We start from the raw sequence: 21,028 nt of genomic DNA on the forward strand, positions 1-21,028 counted from the left end.
TCTCAGAGATAGGTATCGGACAATTAGATGCTCTGCCGGGAATACCATGTATCCTCAAATTTCTAAATACTAGTGCTACAATATTCTATATAAAACAACAGTCTAACTATCCATACTTCTCATTACACATGTACATTTTGCATCTATACATCTTGTTCATTGCAACAATGCATCAAAGTCTCTCTGGTCGAAGCCACCAGCCAAAATGCCAGGCTTTCAAATCAGGTTTCAAGTACAATCCTTACTTGGAAACCCTGTAGTGTTTAATCCCATTGCTTGTTCACAGGATCGGTCCAATGACCCATCATACCAGGCACAACCTGCATATCCTCAAACTCGTGGATCATAGCGTCGTCCGCCGCAATCTTATCCATCGCTTCATCATGAGTCATACTGATCCAAAACTGGGGCAATACTCTATGCTGCTTCTTGACCTGGTAGATGCTTCGAGCCATACTCTTCACAGAACTACTCTCTCGCTCTGAAGCGCTCCATACCAAAGACATTCGTGAGAGGGCACCAATGTTTAGGCGGAGCACCTGGCGTAAATTGTTCTCAGCATCGGGTGTAAATATGGCCCATCTGTGGAGGTGAATTATAGATGACATTGTAACCACGTAACTAAAGAAGTGGCTGTGAGAAAGTAGCGAGACACGATGAGCGACAAGCTTGCTGATCTCTGTCGCGGCTTGTATTATGTTCTTGGTATGATTGTTGAAGTCGCCTACTGACGACACAGAATCGTATTGGTCGGTTTGGCTGTTTGACTGGCTCAATATTGAGTTCAGCTGTGAGTATGGTTGATGAAGCAGAATCGACGTAGCGTGAGTTATCATGTGAGCTTGAAAGAGCATCTCGTCAAAATGGCCATATTGCCGTAAAGCGTCCGCCTTTGACTTGGGTAGGCTGACTCGCCAACTCGTCAACATCGTCTGGATATTTCTGAGGCTTTCGTCGTCGGGTCCAGAAACGGGAGGAATTCTCAAGAGTCGTCCGAGGTTTTGGGCCGCTTGTATTCGATACGCGAAAGATGAAAACCCCTGGCTCGTGCCGGAGAAGTCACTCTCATTCATATCCCTGAGATACATTGGCTCGGGAACGTCCTACAGAGTCAATCAGGTCAGAGAGATTCTACCATATAAAGAAATTAATATCTTACACCAGACAGATATTCATATTCCTCGCAAGGCAAGGCAACGTCAGAAGCTACATCGAACAGCAAAAAGTTCGTACTTCGATGGACTCCAGCGACTAGCCCGTCCACAATGAAAAGCTCCCACCACGTCCGCCTCCAACTCTCTTCCATCACTGGAATACCTCTCCCGTAAGTAGTCGCGTATGATCTTGTATTGAGACCAATATCCACAGAAATTCTCTCGAGTCCAGATAATATTTGTCGAGCTTGTTCCTGTTGGCCTTGTCCATCCAACCCGATCAGGAGGAGTAACAAAGCCTGCACAAGGAACCCATCTTTTCGACGACGTGGCTCGTAGATGAGTTGATGGGCTTCCTGGAAGAAACGTCCCCTTTCTGAACATGCCGGAATATGCAATGAGCCAATCCAGCGCATCACAGCGAGTACGGGTATCACAGAACTCTCGTGAGAGATCATCATGAGTGACTCCTTCGGCAACACAAAAGGATGGGCGGCATGGAAATGGTTGTAAAACGAGTCTATACAGCGTTCGGGTAAAGTAAGTGCAGGGACGTGCGTCACGACATGTTCATGCTGTGGACTCGTGAACAAGTTGAGCATATCAGTTGATGTATCTGCTGTGTCGTACGGCCCGAAGAAAGACATATCGTTCTCCATGCTGTTGCTAGCGTCCAAGGCAGGGTCGAGGAAAGGTGTCGATAATGGTGAGTGGAACATGTCGTCGCCCATATTAGGACTCAAAAATACGGATGAGCCCAGCGAAGCAGAACGTTCTGGTCTTGATGTCACTGAGCTTTCGCCACTACGTGTTCGTGTTCGAGCTGGAGATACGCCATGCTTCTTGCTGGTCTTTTGAACAGTGTTTCTTCGAGGGCCTTTGTAGCCCCGTCTTGAAGCCACATAGACACACTCAGAACCAGAACTAAGGCAGCGAGAACAAGGATTTACACCATCGCATTTCAGGTGTCTTCCTCGCTAAAAGAGAAACAATGTCAATAATAGCTCTACCTTATTGCAAGAGATAGTACTTACACAAGCCAGACAAGCAGCTGGGACAGAAGTTACACTCATGCGACTACTCTCAGCCGTTGTAGACGTTGATCCACAAGGTGAAGCCCTCCCGTCGACACCAGAGCTGGGCGAATTTGAGTTGGAGGACAGTTCATCGTTTCCCGAGTATGTATCTTCTCTATTTGAGTTTGAGGTTATCTGATGGAATGAGTTTCTGGCGCTCATTGTCGGAGAATACCACATGTACGATGTGTTCAGAGGGTCAGAATAGAATGAATAAGGTTGAGGGGAGGGAAACGGCGAGGAGAACTCGGAATGAGTTCCAGAGAAAGTCTTCCTTCTTTCGTCCATTGATGAGTGCTTCTTTGAGGATTGTCCGTGGTCTCAAGAGGTGATTTCAAGTTTCGATATAAGCCAATAGTGAGTATTTCGAGATTTAGGCGTTGCCGGTAGTTGATTTAATGATGGGACTTAGGATCCAGGTGCTGACTGTGTCTTAGTCGAGTTCAGATCTTGGATGCCGCTTTCTAAAGAAGGCGGCCGCTTGGCTAAGATCTATAAGTGAACCTTGCTAGGGCGCCAAAGACAATATCTCCCTGAAGGGCGCAAGTGATCCAAGGTGACGATGTTTGTTGAATAATCAACTCTCACTTGATATGTCTGCTGGGATAGACTTGAGAGGGAAATGGAATCTGCGAAGACGATGGAAGAAGATTAATAATACTTGGAAGCGAATACGCTTCTGCATGGCCTGCCTGTTATAGATATTGTTCCTCAGGCACAGGACAACGTCATGTCAATGATGAACGAGCCGAATGTCCGAATGATTCAAAAGCAACCCTGGTACCAAGTCTAAATAGGACATTTAAGCGCCAGTCTCGATATCATCATGCTTCACTCGCAGGGCCATGTACGGAACCCGGCACTTCCATCATGGCAAACCGTGTACAGCCAAGCATGTCTCTGACAAGGACCATCTTCAGCCCTAGCACTAGTAAACAGTGGTAGTTCAGGGATCACGGAACAAGTAACTATTTGAGATTGGGGGTTATACTCCCTACTCCATTCTCTCTATTCTGCCACTTGCATCATTCGCTTGTGTTGTCATGGTATTCGCTTGTGCCACACAGGTTCAGAGATGACAGGGGTAAGCTTGATCCGACCTCGAAATGCAGACAGAGACTCATGTCAGCCAGTAAGGTTAACCAAACTAGCGGACGCCCGCCCAAACTGTCGGTGCCACATGTTGAATTGGTGCAACGCTCGTTTATGACTGTCTAGCCTAGCCTAGGAGAGGCAAGAAAACTCAAGGACCTCTATTCTAGGGGATGAAAATATTTTAGATAACTGTAGCCTAAGCTTAGGGGCGTCTTTACTAGCTAAGTTTATTTCAACATCCTCTTCTAAAGTCTCAAGTTTCTTTTGCCTTGCCTTGTGAAGCACTTACAATTACTAAGTAACCCCGAGTCTTTAACATGGGGATGATTATCTCCAGGAGCTTATAACCACTAACTTGCGGGCGTCATATTAGAGAGCTGGGGCTAAGGGTGTGTCTAAGTGAATGGCAGCTCTGACATGGACCAATCAGGTCAGCCAGCTCGTACAAGTCGATCCATTTCTATAAACGGCCATGCAGGTTTCATTGCTTCAGAATATTGAGTGAAGAACAATAGAAAACGGCATGTCACTTGCTTCCCTTCTAGACGATCCTCATCCCATTCCAGTACCGAGCATGATGCAGCATGTACGCCTTTGCCGCATCCCGACGTTGTCGGGCTTGGCATATTAGAAGGACAGGGGTGAGAAGTATTTGCATTCTTTTCGTCTTGACCTCGTGGCTGCGACATGTCTGTGGGTGTGAAGGCCGGCACTCATATATCCCGGCCACACTGCCTCGATGTCAACTCTAGCAACTAGTTATATGCGAGTCTAGCAATACAGAGCGAGGAGGTTATCGTCGTGCTTATGGCTTCACCCAAGGTCTAATCCTAAAACCTTAGTTCTTAGCACCAAAGATCATATCATTGCATAGCTGGCTGAAGTGCTGTCATTACCCAAGCTTTTGCTAAGCTACTCTTGCATTCACCAGAGGCCATGCTAGCCATGGTGCAGCTTGTCAGGTGTGTGGGTATCCTCCCCAAGCCGTTACAAGGCACCGGAAATCATGTCGGTAAGGCAATGCAACGCTGCGAGGTGCAGGTCTGCGGAAGTTCAAGGCCGCGGAAGAGGGAGTGGGAGTGGGAGTCAACTCAAGCCACATTTTTATGTATGTACGCTTACCTGAGCCAGTAAGCCACGCAATTCTAGAACTGGCTTCGAAGATATCTCTACCAAAAGTGATGAATTGCGGCCCGCAAGCGGTGTTGCGGCATCTATTACGGACCGCGTACCCGGGATATTGGATGGCTTACTGAGAGCTGATGAGGATCAACTCCATAATTAGTAAGAATTAGAAGACGTTGACAAGACTTCCCAAAATACAATTGGCCTAACTTGACGCGGAATTTGAGGAATGACGTACTTTATTTCCCGCAGGCTGACTCACAAGATGGTTCAAGCTGCCAACAACAACCTTAAACAAACATCCAGCATGTAAATTGGGGTGTAGCTTGGTGTTTAGCATCTCGGAGAAGCCGTCTGCATGTAACATCCGGATCTACAGCTACAATCCGAGTTAAATCCTAACGAATCATATTGTAGCTTCTAGTGACAGTATATTCCATATTGAGTTAAGCTTGAGACATGGGTTGAGAGAAGCTGAACATGAAAGGCTGTAGGCAACCGTTTGCTCAAGTCCTGGAGGCGGTCTGCTTAACAATTTCCAACCCAGGTTTCAGAGTAATGCAACATAACTGGCCTCAGGAATTTCGAGTCAGTTCTCAACTTTGCAAAACTACCGGCGTTAAGAAGATCATGCATGAAGCAGAAATGGCAGTTGCTTAAGGACCCTGGTCTCGAAGGATTCATGTACATACATCCGATCCATGGCAGTTCGGGTCCTTTCGGCATATATACGTCTCTTACTCATGGTAACGAGGTTGCTTACACGACACGACGGGTGTCGCTAATACGAAAAAGTGATCGACAAAGACGGGATAGATAGACGAAGAGTGCGTGCACGAGTCAATTGCAGCCCTGTTGAAGGATCCCAACGACTCGAATGTCTAATTGTTGCAGGAGGAATGCCATTGGCCGCATTTACGGATTTCCACATTCGACATCAATTAACCAGGAGCTTCCAAATCATCATCATCATCATCATTATCTCCGTTCTTGCTTGTCTTTCCCTTCTATCTCCGGGCTGCTTATCATAGCTCCCACCAATCATCACCTCATCCCGACCTCGCATGATCCCCCGCAGTGTCAAATACAGCACGTACAGTAATTTTAGCTCCTGAACCACCCAGTGAGTGACAAGAAGTCACTCTATCACATCCATCCATCACAGCGAGTTCGTCGGCCGCCTCATACTATACCCTGCTCAGCCGCACAGCCTCTCTCCCAGGAGCCCTAAAATAAGCTGCAGTAGGGCGCAATGGACCCTGTATCGCTTGCCGGCTTGGCGCTGGGAGTTGCTTCCATCAGCCTCCAGGTCTACACAGGATGTATTCAAGGTTAGTAATTCCTAGCTCATCGTAGCCAGCCAGCCAGCCAGCATAGCATGTGAAATTGACAGACATCAGGGATACAGCTCCTTGTTACGGCACTGGGCTATGAGGATGAGTGCAAATATCTCAATCTCCGTCTCAGGATGGAACAGCAGCGCCTGTTTTGCTGGAGTGAGGCTTCTGGCCTGCTGGACCTTGATGCCAAGAACCAAGACAAGGTCCTCAACTCAAACATATTCAATCTTCACCGCCAGACTGTAATTGATCTGCTTGTTCAAATCCAGTGTCTCTTCAAAGACTTTACAGAATACCAGCAGAAGCACAACAACCTTTCGACCGTCGTGGATAGAGATGGTGTTTTGGATGCACCAGAGAAAGATGCCAAGCTGTCAAACTATCCTATGAGTGATAGGAAACGCAACTTTATCAAAAAAGCCATGTCTGGACTCAAGTCCAAATCATCAGAAGGCCTTACTAGGTTAAGGTGGACGTCATTTGACAAACAAGGATTTGAAAAGTTGCTGGCCAAGTTTTCAGTTCTCAACGACAACATGACCAATATCCTCGACCACTCCTTACAGGTAGAGATTCGCAATACCGTACAGGACACCAATCGTGGGGTCCTGTTACTCCATCACAAAATTGCCGATCTGAGTCATCTTGTGTTAGCTCTCAAGTCTCAGCTCGATGCAGGTTCCCGGGTTGGACCATCGCAAATGTCTAAACTGGAAAGGGAAGCCAATGCTGACGCTCTACGGCAATTATCAAGATTGGCCAAGTTCAAGGCCTTCAATGAGACTATCGATCCCAAGTCGGATAGCCCAGCAGTCTTTGACGAAGCTGCTGCAAAGTTCCTCGATCTTGCAAAGCCAGGTCATCAGCGCAATCTATTCATCCCTCGGTACCTCATAGAGCTAGACCCCGAGGTGGATGAATCAGATTCCCCACGATGTGAGGCTTTCATGAAGACTGTAGAAGGCAAGAAGAAGGTTTGGATTGAGTGGAAGGACTACGAAAATACAGACACCCAACCAGGTTCGCTATCAAAGGCCGATATCATTGAGAGAGTCCGAAAGCTTGCAGCTTTGCTTAACCATAGTCCCAAACCTGAGGCCTTTCGCACTCCCCATTGTCTGGGGTTCTTCGATAAAGCTGATCCCAACATCTCCGAGGACGACGTTGATATTCTGGATCGAAGACTTGGCCTCATCTTCGAGCGCCCATCCGACGATAATCTACACGCCTCACTTCCGCCTGTTTCGCTCCGCGAGCTTCTTCAAGACCCGAAGGTCCGTAAGCCTCGTGTTACAGAACGGATATACCTGGCACACGCTATCAGCAACTGTCTCTTGTACCTTCATGCTGTGCACTGGCTACACAAGGGTCTTCGCAGTCATAATGTATTATTCTTCAGAACACATGATGGTCGGATAGACTACCGCCAACCATATCTCTCAGGCTTCGACTTTTCACGGCCTGGAGGATCAGATGAGATGACTGATGCGCCAGGAGATGACGCGGAGCATGATCTATACCGGCATCCCAACGCTCAGTCCAACCGTCGGCGAGATAGGGAGCGCTCGAAAAAGAGCTTTGACATTTATAGCCTGGGTGTCATTCTGGTCGAGTTAGCACATTGGCGGCCGGTTGAAGATGTGTTGAGTGTCGATATGAGGCGTGCGCGCGGGAGGCCTGATGTGGTGCGTGGTGTTCGAGAGGCTCTGCTGGCCGAAGACCAAGTCGCCTCAGTAGGTGCTGACATGGGAGAGCGATTTGAAGATGCAACACGGAAGTGTTTGGCAGGAGGTAAGGATCTGGGACTAAACGAGGGAGACGATGAGACAGGAGATGAAGTTGCTGAAAAGTTGTCTATGAAATTTTATGAGGATGTGGTAAAGCGATTGGAGGGTGTAGTCGTCTAAAGCGGGTATGGTTTGGGGATGCGTTTAGACTTGTCATGGCTGAACGAAGCGATGAGAGAATGGCCATAAATGAAAAATTCGAACGAGGTATTATTTGAAGACAAAGCTGTCAGAATCGTCGTATCATTAGCCGACGATGGTATCCCTTTGAACTGTCCTCCTAAATGATTCGTGCCTGAACGCCAGAGCTTAACTCTATGATATCCTTGCCCATTAAAGTTATTTAGCAGCAGCAGTCTAGGCATTCGAAACAGCAAAGACCGGCGCAAATACCACAGCAAATAGCCTGGGAAGAAAGTCAGTTAATGTTACAGAGTTGGATGAATGAATTGGTTGTTCTTACACCACCGTCTTTGCCTCCTCGCATGCTCATATCAGGCTGTTCCATTGTCATGGGCTGAACTGGGCGCTGTCAAAACCGAGTTAGTCAATCGTGATTCGCGATGTTTGAAACGGCGATTAAGCCGCTGGAGGTTCGTGGGTGGCATACCGGCTGCTCGGTGCTGGTTCGTTCGGCAGGGAACGCTGCGGGGGCCGGTTCACGGGGCATTTGCATGGCCGAAGAAGTAGTAGAAGGCATGTTGATTATTGTAACTGAGTGTATACGACTGAATTGATTGGCGTATATAATAAGAGAAGAAGTTTGTAGACAAGCAGTTGATGTTCTATGTCACGATGGGTTGAAAAAAGAAGGATGAAAATCAGGCCAGGACAAAGAGCGCAACGTTGTTGTTATACTATGTAAGGCTCTCACCTCTCAAGCAGCTGATTCTACGGGGACAGGGTCCACGGTCCATTGGAGGCGGGCCCCATTGACTCGAACGAGGCGTCGGGATTTGGGGCTGACAGGATTAGCATTGGATTTCCCCTTCAACACGGCACATGAACTCATCCCCATCAATAACATGACCATGCCCATGCCCATGCCCATGTCCGTTCGGTGCCGTGACCTCCGGGCAAGGTCAGCGGAGCCCACATGGGAGTCACTCTACTGCAAGTCATCACAATTCGGCAACTATCGACATCATCATGACTTGAGAGATACTACCCCTTAGCATCGCAGGTTCTGCACTTGTCAAGTACTGCACAAGTCTCCCACTCATGCGTGGCTGCTGATGCGAACCGCTCCACGGACGGCACGCCCGATGCCCCGGCCTAAGAAAGACGACTAACAGAGCGAAAAATAGCGTACATAACTAGAAGAAAAGAAACAATGACGTATGCCTGACGGGAACTACTGAGTGGTTGCAGGCGGACCCCTGCTCGCATACCAGCGTGTTCTGGAACGAGCCTAATCTCTGCTAATGTTACATATTCTAGATATTCTGGAAACTCTAAAGAGCCACTTTCTCGGTGTTCGGATTGAGGCTTTTCTTCTGGATACACGTATTGAATTGCGAGTTCTTTCTAAGAATAGCTGTGTCGGCTCAGCCGAGTCATTGATCATGGCTTAGAGTCTATCTGGCAGATTGGCACGGTTATAACGGCGGAGAACATGTGCGTAATCTGTCAGTTAAGCCACTGCGACAACGTCAAAGCTGAGGCTGTAAATAAATGGGTTAGCTAGCTCTAAGTTTAAGAGAAGGTTAAGATGATTTAACGCAAAGGCTTCTCGAATTGTTACCTTATGCGATATAATTCGTATCCTCCTCGAATTTCTTTTGATATTAAGTTCATGGCTTATGCCAATAGTTATAGTCAGCAACTGAAGAACATAGGATGTACCTCAGATTACTACATCCAAAGAGCATTTATCAGATATAAGTTCCAACTCCCCATACTCTGATCTTGCCCAGTCTTACTTTGTCGTGATGAAGCTGACTATTTGTTCAAAGTAGCAGAACTGGCATATGCTCGAATCCCTTATTGATGTGATTCTCTTTCCGTCATCTTCAAACGATGTATGTCTTTTGTGAATAGTGTCTATGGTCGGTAGTGCCATGGAATTATGTGTACAAAACTCATCTGGAACTGTTTAACGTTTGTGGCACTACCATTGTGTGACGAAGGAAATTTTAATGCATGAATATCAATGTAGCCCATCCATCAGCAGATTATTCAAAGCTGACCTAGAGACATACATATAACAATAAACTGAGTGCGACAAAAATCATATTATCTATTCAAATAAGTCGAGACATGAAGCATCTGAAGAACGCCTCGAGACTTGTCGAAATGCAAAGAAATTGGGCCTATGGTACAGGGTAGGTAGATCTCCGACCCGAAGAGTAATGTGACATTGATGAGCGAAAACGATAGTAAGTTCAATTAATAGTCGAGATAATAAATGCTATTTTGCTCTTTATGTGATTTCCCTCTTTCCATGTTACCAATAATGATACTTTCAGTGCTTCCTTTTCTGTTACCACATTTACGATACAGCTAACTAAGGTGCTAATTATTGATAACAAGCCCAAGGTTTACCCAACACCGAATACAATTAACATTGTCTTAAGGGAGCAGGCTAAATTGCGGGAAGCATATCCTTACCCGCGGTTGTATCAATTTCATAGCGAAACATTGATTGTCAGCTGGATGAAACATGAAGCTAACAGGGTCATTCATAAACGTGGTGGTCACAAGATTGAAGAACTCAACGAGAATACTATGTGCTGATACGTACTTGGATATTTATTTACTTCTATAACTGTAAAATGGTTGTATTAGCAGCACGCAAAACTACTAGAATTTAAATGACAAGGCATTCAGTTGGAAAGTTAGATCTCAACATCTACTGGAATTTACCGATAATTCCCCGCTGTTGAAACAATGAATCAGAAAATGGAGTGGAATGTGAGGTGGCAGTGGAGTACCTCGATCCGGGGACTAAGCCACTGAGCATCGAACCTATGATAGGAAAGGTCAGGCCTGCAACCTCCAACAAACTTGCCAAGGGGCCATGTGTTTTTGACGATGCGACCGTTCTAAATCACTCTTATACTTAGCATTTGTTTGATCCCAATGACTTGAATTGCCAGTTTTGCCGTTCCTTTCACTTCAATTCTGTCCCGATCGAATCTCCTCGACCCCCTTTCGACCGCCAGACGCTTTCTTGGCTCCTTGGCTCAAGCTCGTTCGCTCCCTGTTGGACGGGGTCGCCGTCATCTCCCTCACCCTCGAGATCCTCCTCAACTGTCATCGTCAATAATCCTCTATATTCCCGCTCACGATGGCTTCACACGGCCAATACCCCCCTGCGCATGTGATGCCTAACAAGCATCATCATCATGCTCCTTACGGCTCTCCTGTGGCCATCCCTGGAGGCGCTCCGGCCGGTACCTTCGCCCCAGGCACCAAGATCCAAGTTGGCAGCCACCGCGTGATGATTCAGAAATATCTCTCCGAGGGAGGCTTCGCCCATGTTTACCTCGTTAAGCTGGCCAAGCCTGTCGACGGTACCGATCAGGCTGTACTGAAGCGAGTTGCGGTCCCCGATAAGGATACCTTGCGGGGCATGCGCATCGAGGTTGAGACAATGAAGCGTCTGAAAGGCCACCGACCGATCGTCACATACATCGACTCGCATGCCTCCGAGCTTCAAGGAGGAGGATACGAAGTTTTTCTGCTCATGGAGTTTTGCAATGGCGGTGGCTTGATCGATTTCATGAACACCAGGCTACAACACCGCCTCACGGAGCCTGAGATCCTCAACATCTTCACCGACATCGCTGAGGGTGTCGCGTGCATGCACTACCTAAAACCACCACTGCTACACCGCGACATCAAAGTCGAAAACGTTCTCATTACTGCCAGAGGATCCTCCAAACGATTCAAGCTTTGCGATTTTGGTTCAGCCGCATCACCCCGTCCCGCCCCCACTACCGTTACCGAATGTCGTCTTATGGATGAAGATGTACAGAAGCACACCACGATGCAGTACCGGAGTCCTGAGATGATCGATGTATACCGCAAGCAACCCATAAACGAGAAATCTGATATTTGGGCACTGGGAGTTTTACTTTATAAGCTGTGCTATTACACCACTCCCTTTGAGGACCAGGGCCAATTGGCAATTTTGAATGCCAGTTACAAATTCCCCAGTCACCCTGTATTCTCTGACAGGCTCAAAAAATTGATAGGTAATGCTCATTGGCCCTGGTTGTTTGTTTTAGGACTGACATGGTTCCAGCATCAATGTTGAGAGAGAACTTACAAGATCGACCGAATATCTTCCAAGTACTAAAGGAAGGATGCGCCATGCAAGGGCGTGATGTTCCTGTTCAAGATGTAGGTGTACAATTATCCCAAGAAGAATTCATGATAACAATGGCCACAGATTTACAGTCGTTCGCAATCGCACGCAAGAACCGATAGTCCTCAACCCAAGGCCCCAAAACCAGAACAAACTCGTGCTGTGGGTGCCGTATTTACGCGAGCCGAACCTCAGAAGCAAGTTATTCCTGATGTTGTACCGATGCGAAGAGGACGACCGACAGTTTCACCGGCTCCAGCCAAGGTAGCCCAGAAGCCAGATGCTTCTCCGATGAGGAAGACTGAGGGGGACCCATTTGCTGCCCTTGATTCCAAGGCTGCTTCCAAAGGATTTGACGAATTATCTTCAAGGTTCCCTACCCTTGATCAATTCTCACTACTGCATGATCAAGGCACCAAATTTGATTTTGATGTCTCTTCACCCATCTCACCCACAGCCAACACGTCATCTGATTTGAACGAAAGAGTCACAGCAAAACTGGCCGAAGAGGCATTTGCAGCGCCGCAGACCGAGTCCCCTCTCCCTCGACCGAAGCCAGTGTCTAGAACACACTCGGTCACTCCTGTCGGACACCATGCTGCAGTTGCTTCACCTCCCTTGGAGCCCCCGCTTGCTAAGACTTTGTCCGCACCAAGTAGACCTGACATTAGCAGGGCGCAGTCCATCATTAGCAATAACCCCGAGCTGCAGGCCATCTCTTCCCAATCCAACTCGCGATATGTCTCAACTGGCACAATGACCTCGACTCCTCCACCTGAGAAGTTTAGCCGGGATGTGGAACGACCTGTTCAGCGCGAAATCGCTGAATATTCTCGTTCCAGCAGCGCCACAAGGCAGGTTGACCCGAGTGCAGCGCAATGGAACGCAGAGGAACCCCGTGCTGCAGTCTCACAAAGAATTTCGACTTTTCAGCAGCCTAGTCATGAACGTCAGCCATCTTCATCGAGGCCCTCACTTGAAGGCGGCCGACCTCGTGCTGATTTCTTAGAACCTGCTGCTCGCGCCTCGCCAGCCCTTTCGCGGCCACGACCTGCTAGTACGAATCTTGAGGGCACGACTCTGGATTTCTTGCGTGAAAGAGAGGCGGCATCACGCTCATCAAGCCGACCGCCCCAATCTCGCTCCCCCTACCAAGAGCCAGCTGACGAACCACGCACGTCGAGCGACATGGAGTTCTTGAGAAGTCTAGAGGATTCGGAGCGGACCAAGTCTAGTAAGCGTTCCAGCTTGACTTCACTTTCTGGCAACAAGAATATTCTGGCAGGAAAATTCGGTGATGCATTTAAACGCTTTGAAGGCAGCTCCCCCAACAATGGGAGGATCCCTTCGCCAGAAAGGGATATGGCACGTCGCGATCTCACTCCTATCGCGGGCTCCGAGGCAACTGATGGACGCAGTGACGATGGCCATTTCCACGATGACGAGGATCGCATGACACCTGAGATGAGGCGGGAAATGGAACGGCTGAAGCTTCAGGAAGAGGAACAGCGCGTGGAAGCAGCACAAGCGGAATATCGAAAGCGGGTTGCTGCAGGACAACGCGGGCCTCCAGTTCCGCCCAAGAGTATCGGGGGGGTTTCCCGTGCTGTGAGCATTCAAAACAGGGTTCAGAGTCTCTTGAATGAAGATCAAAAGCCGCCCAACATTCAAAGAACTGCCCAAGGCTACGGAAAGTACACTGATGTTCCGGAGACTGGCAACAAGCCCGATAAAGCTCTTCCTGGAGTTCCCAAAAAACCCTTGATGGTGGCAAAAACACGGGTTGATTCACCTCAAGCACGAGGTCCTTCTTCGACATCTTCTGCGCCCCCCGCTCTTACTGCCAAACCCCCAGCGAAACCCCCAGCTCCCAAGAAGCCAGTGCATCTCAATAGTCTGCCTACTGGCCAAAGACCATCATCACCCCAAAAGCCCACACGGACCCAAACATCGACGGAAGAGCTGATTGAGTTTCCCGCACAACAAGTGGTGGACATGACAGCTAAAGAGAAGGATGATTATATTCAGGACTTTTCCAAAAGGTTCCCCAGTCTAGGTTCGATCGAAATGGTTGAGCGGGAGATTGAGGGCCCGACTGGAGGATCAAGCCGGTAAATAGACATTGGCGACGGGATTTAGAACTACCATACTGCACATACATTTGAATATACTCAGCGCATAGCGTCCAGAATGCTTCTGGTGACAGAAAAGGTCCTGTTTCTGGATGGTGAAAGTCATGCATGTGGTGGGGTTATGCACATATGCCATACAATCCCTTATCTTATCTCCCAATGTTTTTTTTCGGTCCTCGACATGTAGCTGGGAATTGAAGCTTTCTGCAGCGACTACTCAACATCACAATAAATTCGACAAAATGGCCAAACGCAAGAGACAAGCTATCGCTCAAAATGAACCTGCTTCTGAGCCTTCAATCAAGAAGAAGGCAAAGGGAGCTCAAGTTCTTAAGGAAAAGCCTGTGAAGGCAAAGACTTCATCGCTGAAGAAGTCTACCACTACTAGAACCGCTTCGAATGCGCCCGAGACTATCCAGATCGTTGTCGGCTCCTACGACCGAATTCTTCACGGATTGACAGTGACGGTTGGAGGAAAAGAGAAGGCTGAATTCGCCGACACATTTCTCTTCAATGCTCATACCTCGGCGATTCGCTGCGTTGCTGCGTCGCCTATTTCAGCGCCCGTTCCTGGACAGACACAAAAGGTCATGCTTGCCTCCGGTAGCACTGACGAGCGCGTAAACGTTTACAACTTGTCGGCGCATCCCCCCAGCCGAAAGAACCAGGAGATCCTGGCCAAGGTCGCCCCCCGACCAATTCTCGAGAACCCCAAGAACCGAGAGGTTGGCACGCTCCTTCATCACTCTTCAACTGTGACATCGCTATGTTTCCCTACACGCTCAAAGTTACTATCATCGAGCGAAGACTCTACAATTGCGGTCACACGAACACGAGATTGGTCTTTACTTAGCAACATCAAGGCACCTATTCCTAAGCCTCAAGGCCGTCCTAGCGGTGACACAGCGCCTTTCGGTGGTACACCTTCTGGCGTCAACGATTTTGCCATCCACCCCAGTATGAAGCTTATGATTAGCGTCAGCAAGGGCGAGCGATCAATGCGATTGTGGAACTTGGTCACTGGAAAGAAGGCTGGAGTGTTGAACTTTAGCAAAGACATGCTGCAGGAGGCTGGCGAGGCAAAGCATTCTACTGGAGAGGGCCGAAGAGTTGTTTGGGGAAGCGTTGATGGAGCAGATGAGTTCGCAGTAGGGTTTGATCGGGATATTGTTGCATTTGGCATGGACAGTGTGCCCAAATGCAGGATTATGGGATCAATCCGAACAAAGGTGCACCAGTTCTTCTATGTTGCACTAGACAAGGAAGGGGATGCGACACTATTGGCGGTTGCTACAGAGGATGGCCGCATCCTGTTCTTCTCGACCAAAGAATCGGACCTTACACAACCGGAGTCGGAGGACAAGAAGCTCCCGACAGCCAAGTTGATGGGTCAAATCGGCGGAAAAGCCGGCGGAGTTGAGGGCCGAATCAAGGACTTTGTGGTGGTGCCGAGTGCGGAGGACGCCTCGACGCTGTACGTGGCTGGCGGGAGCAGCGACGGACGGGTCCGCGTTTGGCGGGTGGGCGTGCCGGAGCTGCAGGGTAGCGACAAGGCAGAGGAGGCCAAGGGAGAGTTATTGGGGATGTATGAGACGCAAAACAGAATCACATGCATGACGGCGTTTATGATGATACCCCGGCCAGAGGGAGTTGAGGAGAGTGAGGATGAGCTGGAAGAGGAAGAGGAAGAGGAAGAGGAGAGTGATAGCGACGAGGAGTAAACATTAGGGAATTGAAAATGCATGCATGTTATTGGTTGGATATTTGCGTTTGTTTGTGATATATAGGTAGTAGTAGCTAGCAATCTATAAACTAATGTTAGATATGGATGTGAGGAATCAGAGGTGGTGATGTGAGGTGAGAGTCAGTTGTTTTATGTGCCCAGAATCACATGCAAATCGAACCAAGCATGCCGTTGAAGTCGCCACAGCCACTGAGTTCACGCCAGCGTCAGACCGGTCAAGAAATGCTATGTACCTACAGTAAGTACAGTACATGCATGATATGTGTGTAGAGTTGCGGTGCAGTATCAACAGTTGCAAGTAAACCGAATCGCACCGCGGATTTCCGTTTTGGGACTCTTGGGTCGTAGCTCAGGGCCCCAGGGGATTGCTGATCTTGTACTGTAAGGCAGTTAATGGATGTGCTTGAATCACGAGGGGGTCACAAATGCAAGTCAAAGCAGAATTACCTTAGTCTGACCAACCACGGAGTCTCGAATTCAAGCTTGAGGCGTTTTGAATGTGGGGTAATAGACGGGATTGGATGGAGGATGTCGATCAAGAATGTCAACAACAGGCACTAGAGGTTGAGGACGATATATTCATTGTCTACAATTGTATCTTTACCTTGGGCATGACCGTAATCAAGTTACAGAGTATCAATCAAGCTCATCACTATTGACTCTCCATCACTATCATCAGTGACATCTCTACAGAACCAGGCGGGGACGGGACTCACCCACCTAAAAGATACAGGGGTCCAGGGCCCTTAACAGCTTGCTGATATGCAGGTAAATGGGGCACATCTACGTAATTCCTGGGGCCCTTAGTCGTGAAACTGCCCGTCCCTTGGTCTTGTGAGCATGTGAAGAGCGAACCCGACAACCTCGTTCAGCTCATTCGTTTTCTTCCCTTTTTCAGTTGAGGCTAACTAGTAAGTATGTACGTGCCGTCTCTCTTTTCTTTTTCCTCTCTCTCACTCTCTCACTGCTCTTATTGCAACTCTCTCACTCAGTTGCTCTCTCTATTTGGGGTCTCAGGGCTGTCCTCCTTCTGCTTCCTCTTATTACCCATCTCCTCATTCCTGTCTTACTCTTTCTTTGCCACCCAATCCCCAACCTCGCTATAACAGCTTCAACAACAAGATACTCGAAGCTCTTGGATTTCTCTCTCTCAGCATTTGCGGTTTATCCTTAATTGCTTGAATTGCTTCGGATCTCCCGGTCCAACTAGCTTTAGGCCCTGTGCTCGTTAGCTCGCGCTGTGAAAGTACGTGGTGGACAGGGTTACAGAGACTGGACCCCAACAGCTTCAAATACTTTTATCCGGGACAGACAGACCATCCCTCGGAAGCTACACCAATATTTGCTTAGGATTCATACTAAGCTGGGACTGGTCTCGACTGTGTGAGTATAGTAGCACTGCATTGTCTAATATTGAGACTTGCAGGTTCCAGCTCACTTTAGCTGAACCCAAGCCTCGTTCATAAACAATTGCTGCCCTTCAACATTGTCTTCATACAAGTTCCCTAACAACCAAAACAGTCAGTTATAAGGACTTACCTTCAAAATGGCTGACGATGGTCCCCCTCTTATTCGTCCCGTCCCTCGAAGACCCTTCGATCTCAGCTTGACGACTCCTACACCACCAAGCGAGAACTCGTCTCCTTCAACCCCAGCGCCAGCTCCAGATCCCAACATTGCGCGCTTCCTACAACCAACTCCCGAGCCTGCGAGCGCAGGTCTTAGTAGGCCTCAATCGTTCATGAATTTGACGTCCTCGACGCTCTTCGGAATCTACTCTCCCACAACGTCCTCTTCGCGCGACCGTGTCTTTGCCGATCGCGATGAACTCGATACACCCTGGGGAACAGGCGCTCAGACACCCATCAAGAGACCCAGCATCGACGACGCTACATTTGATTTTCTTAAAGATCGATCACACCAAATTCGTCGTCGGTCCTCGATTCGCGTTCAAGAACCCGTTGGGCCTCTAAAGCATTCGCCATCTGGTGGTGCTCTGGTATTAAGAGGACTTTTGCTTTTCGTTCTCGGCGTGGGATATGGCGTATTAGTCACATCGCGCTTCCACGAGTCGGACAGTCTTCCGTCTCGTGCCACGTACAACTGGGGCCATTTAACGTTTTGGGGCCTTGCTGGCGTTGCACTGGGCGCGCTGTTCCCTTGGTTTGATCGAGTATGGGAGAATTCGTTCGGCGACAATGGGGATGAAGCTGTGTTAGAAAACAGTGCTTCGACGAAAGATGACGACCCAAGCACTGACTGGGCGCTTGCTGTTCGGGCTATCGGTGCCTTTGTTGGAATTGTCTTCGCGATTGTAAGTCAGCCAACGACAAAGCCATTGTTCCGCATAACTAACATCCTGCAGCGCAAGGTGGCCTGGGCGTCCACCCTCCAAGTGTCACTGACCTTGGCACTTGTCAATCCCCTCCTATGGTGGCTTATCGACCGCTCAAAGCCTGGCTTTCTGCTCTCAGCTGCGGTTGGACTCGCAGGGTCGGTTGTGCTCCTTGGCGTGAACCCAGATATGATGCCGGCGCCTACTCAGGTTCCTTTCAGGCATTTGGTTAACGCCACAATGGCAGCCGATGGAGATATGCCCATTCTCGGTGGACTTGCCCAGCAGAAGACACTAGAGACGGGTATGTGGATGCTGAGTGTGCTTTTCTGCAGCTGTGTCTGCTTTGGAAACATCGGTCGTCGACTTACCCTCGGGCCATCGACAACAGCCAAGGGGCGCTGGGCTGGAGTGAGATGATGACGAGAGAGAAGTTGATCTGATGTGCAATCAGCTGCATTGGTCTTTTCACATTCTGTTGCACGATGTGTCTATGATATCCTTTTCGTTTGGGCGACAATCATGGGGAGGTAAGTATATGGGCGGGTTTATTGGACAATGGGAACGGGGGGGAGGCATGTGTATAGTTATCGAGATTGGATAAGGGCATTTTGCAGATCATAAGGGATGACATGATGGTAATTTTACCGATATGGTCTGTTTATGACGACAGCTATCCTATTCTGCTCCTCTGTTCTCCTGAATAGAACAGTAAAGAAAAGCATGGATAGGCTAGGCTTGAATGGCTAAGGAATGATAATGCCATTTCATTCTACGTTTCAATTTCCAAAGGGAGATTCACGAATCCGTCACGATGTGTTGTTACTTTTATCGTTCAGATACTCGGTACCTTGGCTGAAGATCCAATCTGCTGAACTAGCCAGCTCGTACTATCGAGTTAAACCTTTGTTGGCCCAGCAAAGAACTGGATTCCACCTGTGAGCTTTTCTGTTCTTGTCCTCTTTTCCTCTTATTTCGAGTCTTGAATTGTTTCCCAATGCGCCCTTTACTCCATCATGGATAAACCCTGTAACGACCGACGATCTTCGCGTGACGCAAGCTCTTCAACGTCATTCGTGTATCAGGTCCAGAGCAGATCTAGTTTGCGCTCTTGATTGCCTCCTTGACGGCTGCTGATTTTTCTTGAATAGCGGAGCCGAAGTCGACGTTGGAGAGGCCGAGCATGACGAGCATACGAGGATTTTGAATCATCTCGTTGATTGTGATGGAACGTGTGCAAACGTCGGTGTAGGAAGCGAGGGCAGCTTCAGAGCCAGAAGCGACTATTACAAAGAAGATAGTGTAAGCCCAGGTACACTCTCCCATAGAGATTAGCAATAGGATAGCTTCTGCTACTCACCACCTTCGTTCTTGGGAATTTGTTCTGGGTGCTGAACTTTTCGACCAGCAGCGATGTTGTCCAGCTCGGTCATGATATAGTGAGATCTCTTGACAAAGTCCCAGACGTGGAAGAGGCCACGATCAACATTGGGGGGAGTCCATTGAGAATGAGACTCAATGGCTGTGATGAGGTCTGCCAAGCGGGCGGTGATGTCTTGACGTTGCTCTGCGGTGGGGAGTTGAGAGATGGTGTTGGAAGTCATGATGAGTGTTTGAGTATGTGATGTTGGTGAAGAAAAGGGCAGCTTGGAGTTTAGCAAAAGAAGAGAAGATCAATAGAGAAGAGGTTAAGGGAAGAATGAACTGAAAAAGAGGAGAAAGAAAGCAAAAACAAAAACGTAGCATCAACGTCAGAAAAAGCAGCTTCCCCGCTGCATCGAGTGTCGTCTGTCCAATTGCCTCTTTACATACCTACTCAGAGCAAAGCAAAGACTCCATTTCTCTCTAAACCGTCCCTAGTACGTCAGGGGCCCCTTGTGGCTTTCTTGTATCTCTCGTCATAAACGTTACCGCCTGCAAAGGGCCGAAGTTTATGGCATCTCGGTCGTTGAACGATGGGAGTATCATGGATAATACTTTTTGCTCAAAACGCTTGAACTTGAATGAGTGGGATAAGCCCTAGACTTGTACTGTTCTTCTCAGCTTGTTCGGGGACGAGAAGTTATCACGAGCAGGGGAGCTATACGAAGGTTTGAGACAATAAGCTTATGCACGGGCAGACCGTTTCTAACAAGCTCAAGCTCGAGGCAACGGGAATGACATGTGATGATGGAACAAGCAGACGGAGGAAGCCGGCGATGAATAAAAGAATTGCCTATGGAGGTAGACAGAAATCAAGGTGACGTTAAAAGTATTAATCGTATTTACTAAGAGAATTATGCTCATAGGCAGAAAGATAGATTCTTAAGGGAGGATCAGATCAGAGAACTTACATATTAGTTCAGCTACTGTGGGGACGTTGAATTCAGGGTCCTGAAGGCTGGAGCTCGAGATTTGAGGTTCGAAACGGGGCTCTTTTTTAGTTATCGAGTTGGTAGAGAATTAAACATATAGAAACAGAAAATGGTCGTGTGATGAATTGCCTTTCTTGGCAGTCATTCTCACACATGATCAGTCTTGATGATAAGTTCAGCCTCAGGAGAGAAGTCATATTGACTAGGTAAGCGGAAGAATCAATGTCACTCGTCATCCATAACTCGGCATCGCCAAGTGACTTGACTCTCAACAGCGACAACAGAGCAAGCCAGTCAGTCCTGATTCGGGAACCAAGAAATCGGAGATGGTCTAGAACAATTGGAACATTTGTTGGCGAATGCGAACTGATCTAACTCATTTCGAAGAGACAACACCATAGTAAGCGTCATCCAAATAAGGGGTCCTGGGGGTACGGTTCCCTAGCTCATGACGAGAAGAGGGACATTCCAAAGAACAGGTACAACAAACAAGCCATGACAGCCTGTCAAAGTTCGGTCACGTTTGGCGGCTAATAATCAGCCAACAGAGATGCTGCCTCTGATAATTATCTGC

General features: G+C 48.3%; 7 protein-coding genes across 7 annotated transcripts; 4 read left to right on the forward strand and 3 right to left on the reverse strand.

The window, feature by feature from the left end:
• Positions 1-263: 263 nt before the first annotated feature.
• Positions 264-2,392, reverse strand: FSUBG_3175 (c6 zinc finger; the record flags this gene model as incomplete). The annotated part of the gene is made up of 3 exons (XM_036681028.1): positions 264-1,103; positions 1,160-2,131; positions 2,189-2,392. 3 exons carry the CDS (start codon positions 2,390-2,392, stop codon positions 264-266), a joined length of 2,016 nt encoding a protein of 671 aa, XP_036541423.1.
• Positions 2,393-5,702: 3,310 nt separating this feature from the next.
• Positions 5,703-7,697, forward strand: FSUBG_3176 (uncharacterized protein; the record flags this gene model as incomplete). The annotated part of the gene is made up of 2 exons (XM_036681029.1): positions 5,703-5,781; positions 5,851-7,697. 2 exons carry the CDS (start codon positions 5,703-5,705, stop codon positions 7,695-7,697), a joined length of 1,926 nt encoding a protein of 641 aa, XP_036541424.1.
• Positions 7,698-7,920: 223 nt separating this feature from the next.
• Positions 7,921-8,277, reverse strand: FSUBG_3177 (uncharacterized protein; the record flags this gene model as incomplete). Its single annotated transcript, XM_036681030.1, has 3 exons — positions 7,921-7,983; positions 8,041-8,106; positions 8,188-8,277. The coding sequence occupies 3 exons, from the start codon at positions 8,275-8,277 to the stop codon at positions 7,921-7,923; spliced, it is 219 nt and encodes a 72-aa protein (XP_036541425.1).
• Positions 8,278-10,866: 2,589 nt separating this feature from the next.
• FSUBG_3178 (NAK BIKE kinase) lies at positions 10,867-14,004 on the forward strand (the record flags this gene model as incomplete). The annotated part of the gene is made up of 3 exons (XM_036681031.1): positions 10,867-11,776; positions 11,827-11,924; positions 11,974-14,004. The coding sequence occupies 3 exons, from the start codon at positions 10,867-10,869 to the stop codon at positions 14,002-14,004; spliced, it is 3,039 nt and encodes a 1,012-aa protein (XP_036541426.1).
• Positions 14,005-14,263: 259 nt separating this feature from the next.
• FSUBG_3179 (MAK11-like protein) lies at positions 14,264-15,742 on the forward strand (the record flags this gene model as incomplete). Its single annotated transcript, XM_036681032.1, has 1 exon — positions 14,264-15,742. The coding sequence occupies one exon, from the start codon at positions 14,264-14,266 to the stop codon at positions 15,740-15,742; it is 1,479 nt and encodes a 492-aa protein (XP_036541427.1).
• Positions 15,743-17,311: 1,569 nt separating this feature from the next.
• On the forward strand, positions 17,312-18,520 carry FSUBG_3180 (insig domain protein; the record flags this gene model as incomplete). The annotated part of the gene is made up of 2 exons (XM_036681034.1): positions 17,312-18,079; positions 18,131-18,520. The coding sequence occupies 2 exons, from the start codon at positions 17,312-17,314 to the stop codon at positions 18,518-18,520; spliced, it is 1,158 nt and encodes a 385-aa protein (XP_036541428.1).
• A 678-nt stretch (positions 18,521-19,198) lies between these two features.
• On the reverse strand, positions 19,199-19,704 carry FSUBG_3181 (uncharacterized protein; the record flags this gene model as incomplete). The annotated part of the gene is made up of 2 exons (XM_036681035.1): positions 19,199-19,383; positions 19,461-19,704. 2 exons carry the CDS (start codon positions 19,702-19,704, stop codon positions 19,199-19,201), a joined length of 429 nt encoding a protein of 142 aa, XP_036541429.1.
• Positions 19,705-21,028: the final 1,324 nt, after the last annotated feature.

Source organism: Fusarium subglutinans (genome assembly GCF_013396075.1).
Source record: "Fusarium subglutinans strain NRRL 66333 chromosome Unknown NRRL66333_c0000027, whole genome shotgun sequence".
Lineage (NCBI taxonomy): Eukaryota > Fungi > Ascomycota > Sordariomycetes > Hypocreales > Nectriaceae > Fusarium > Fusarium subglutinans.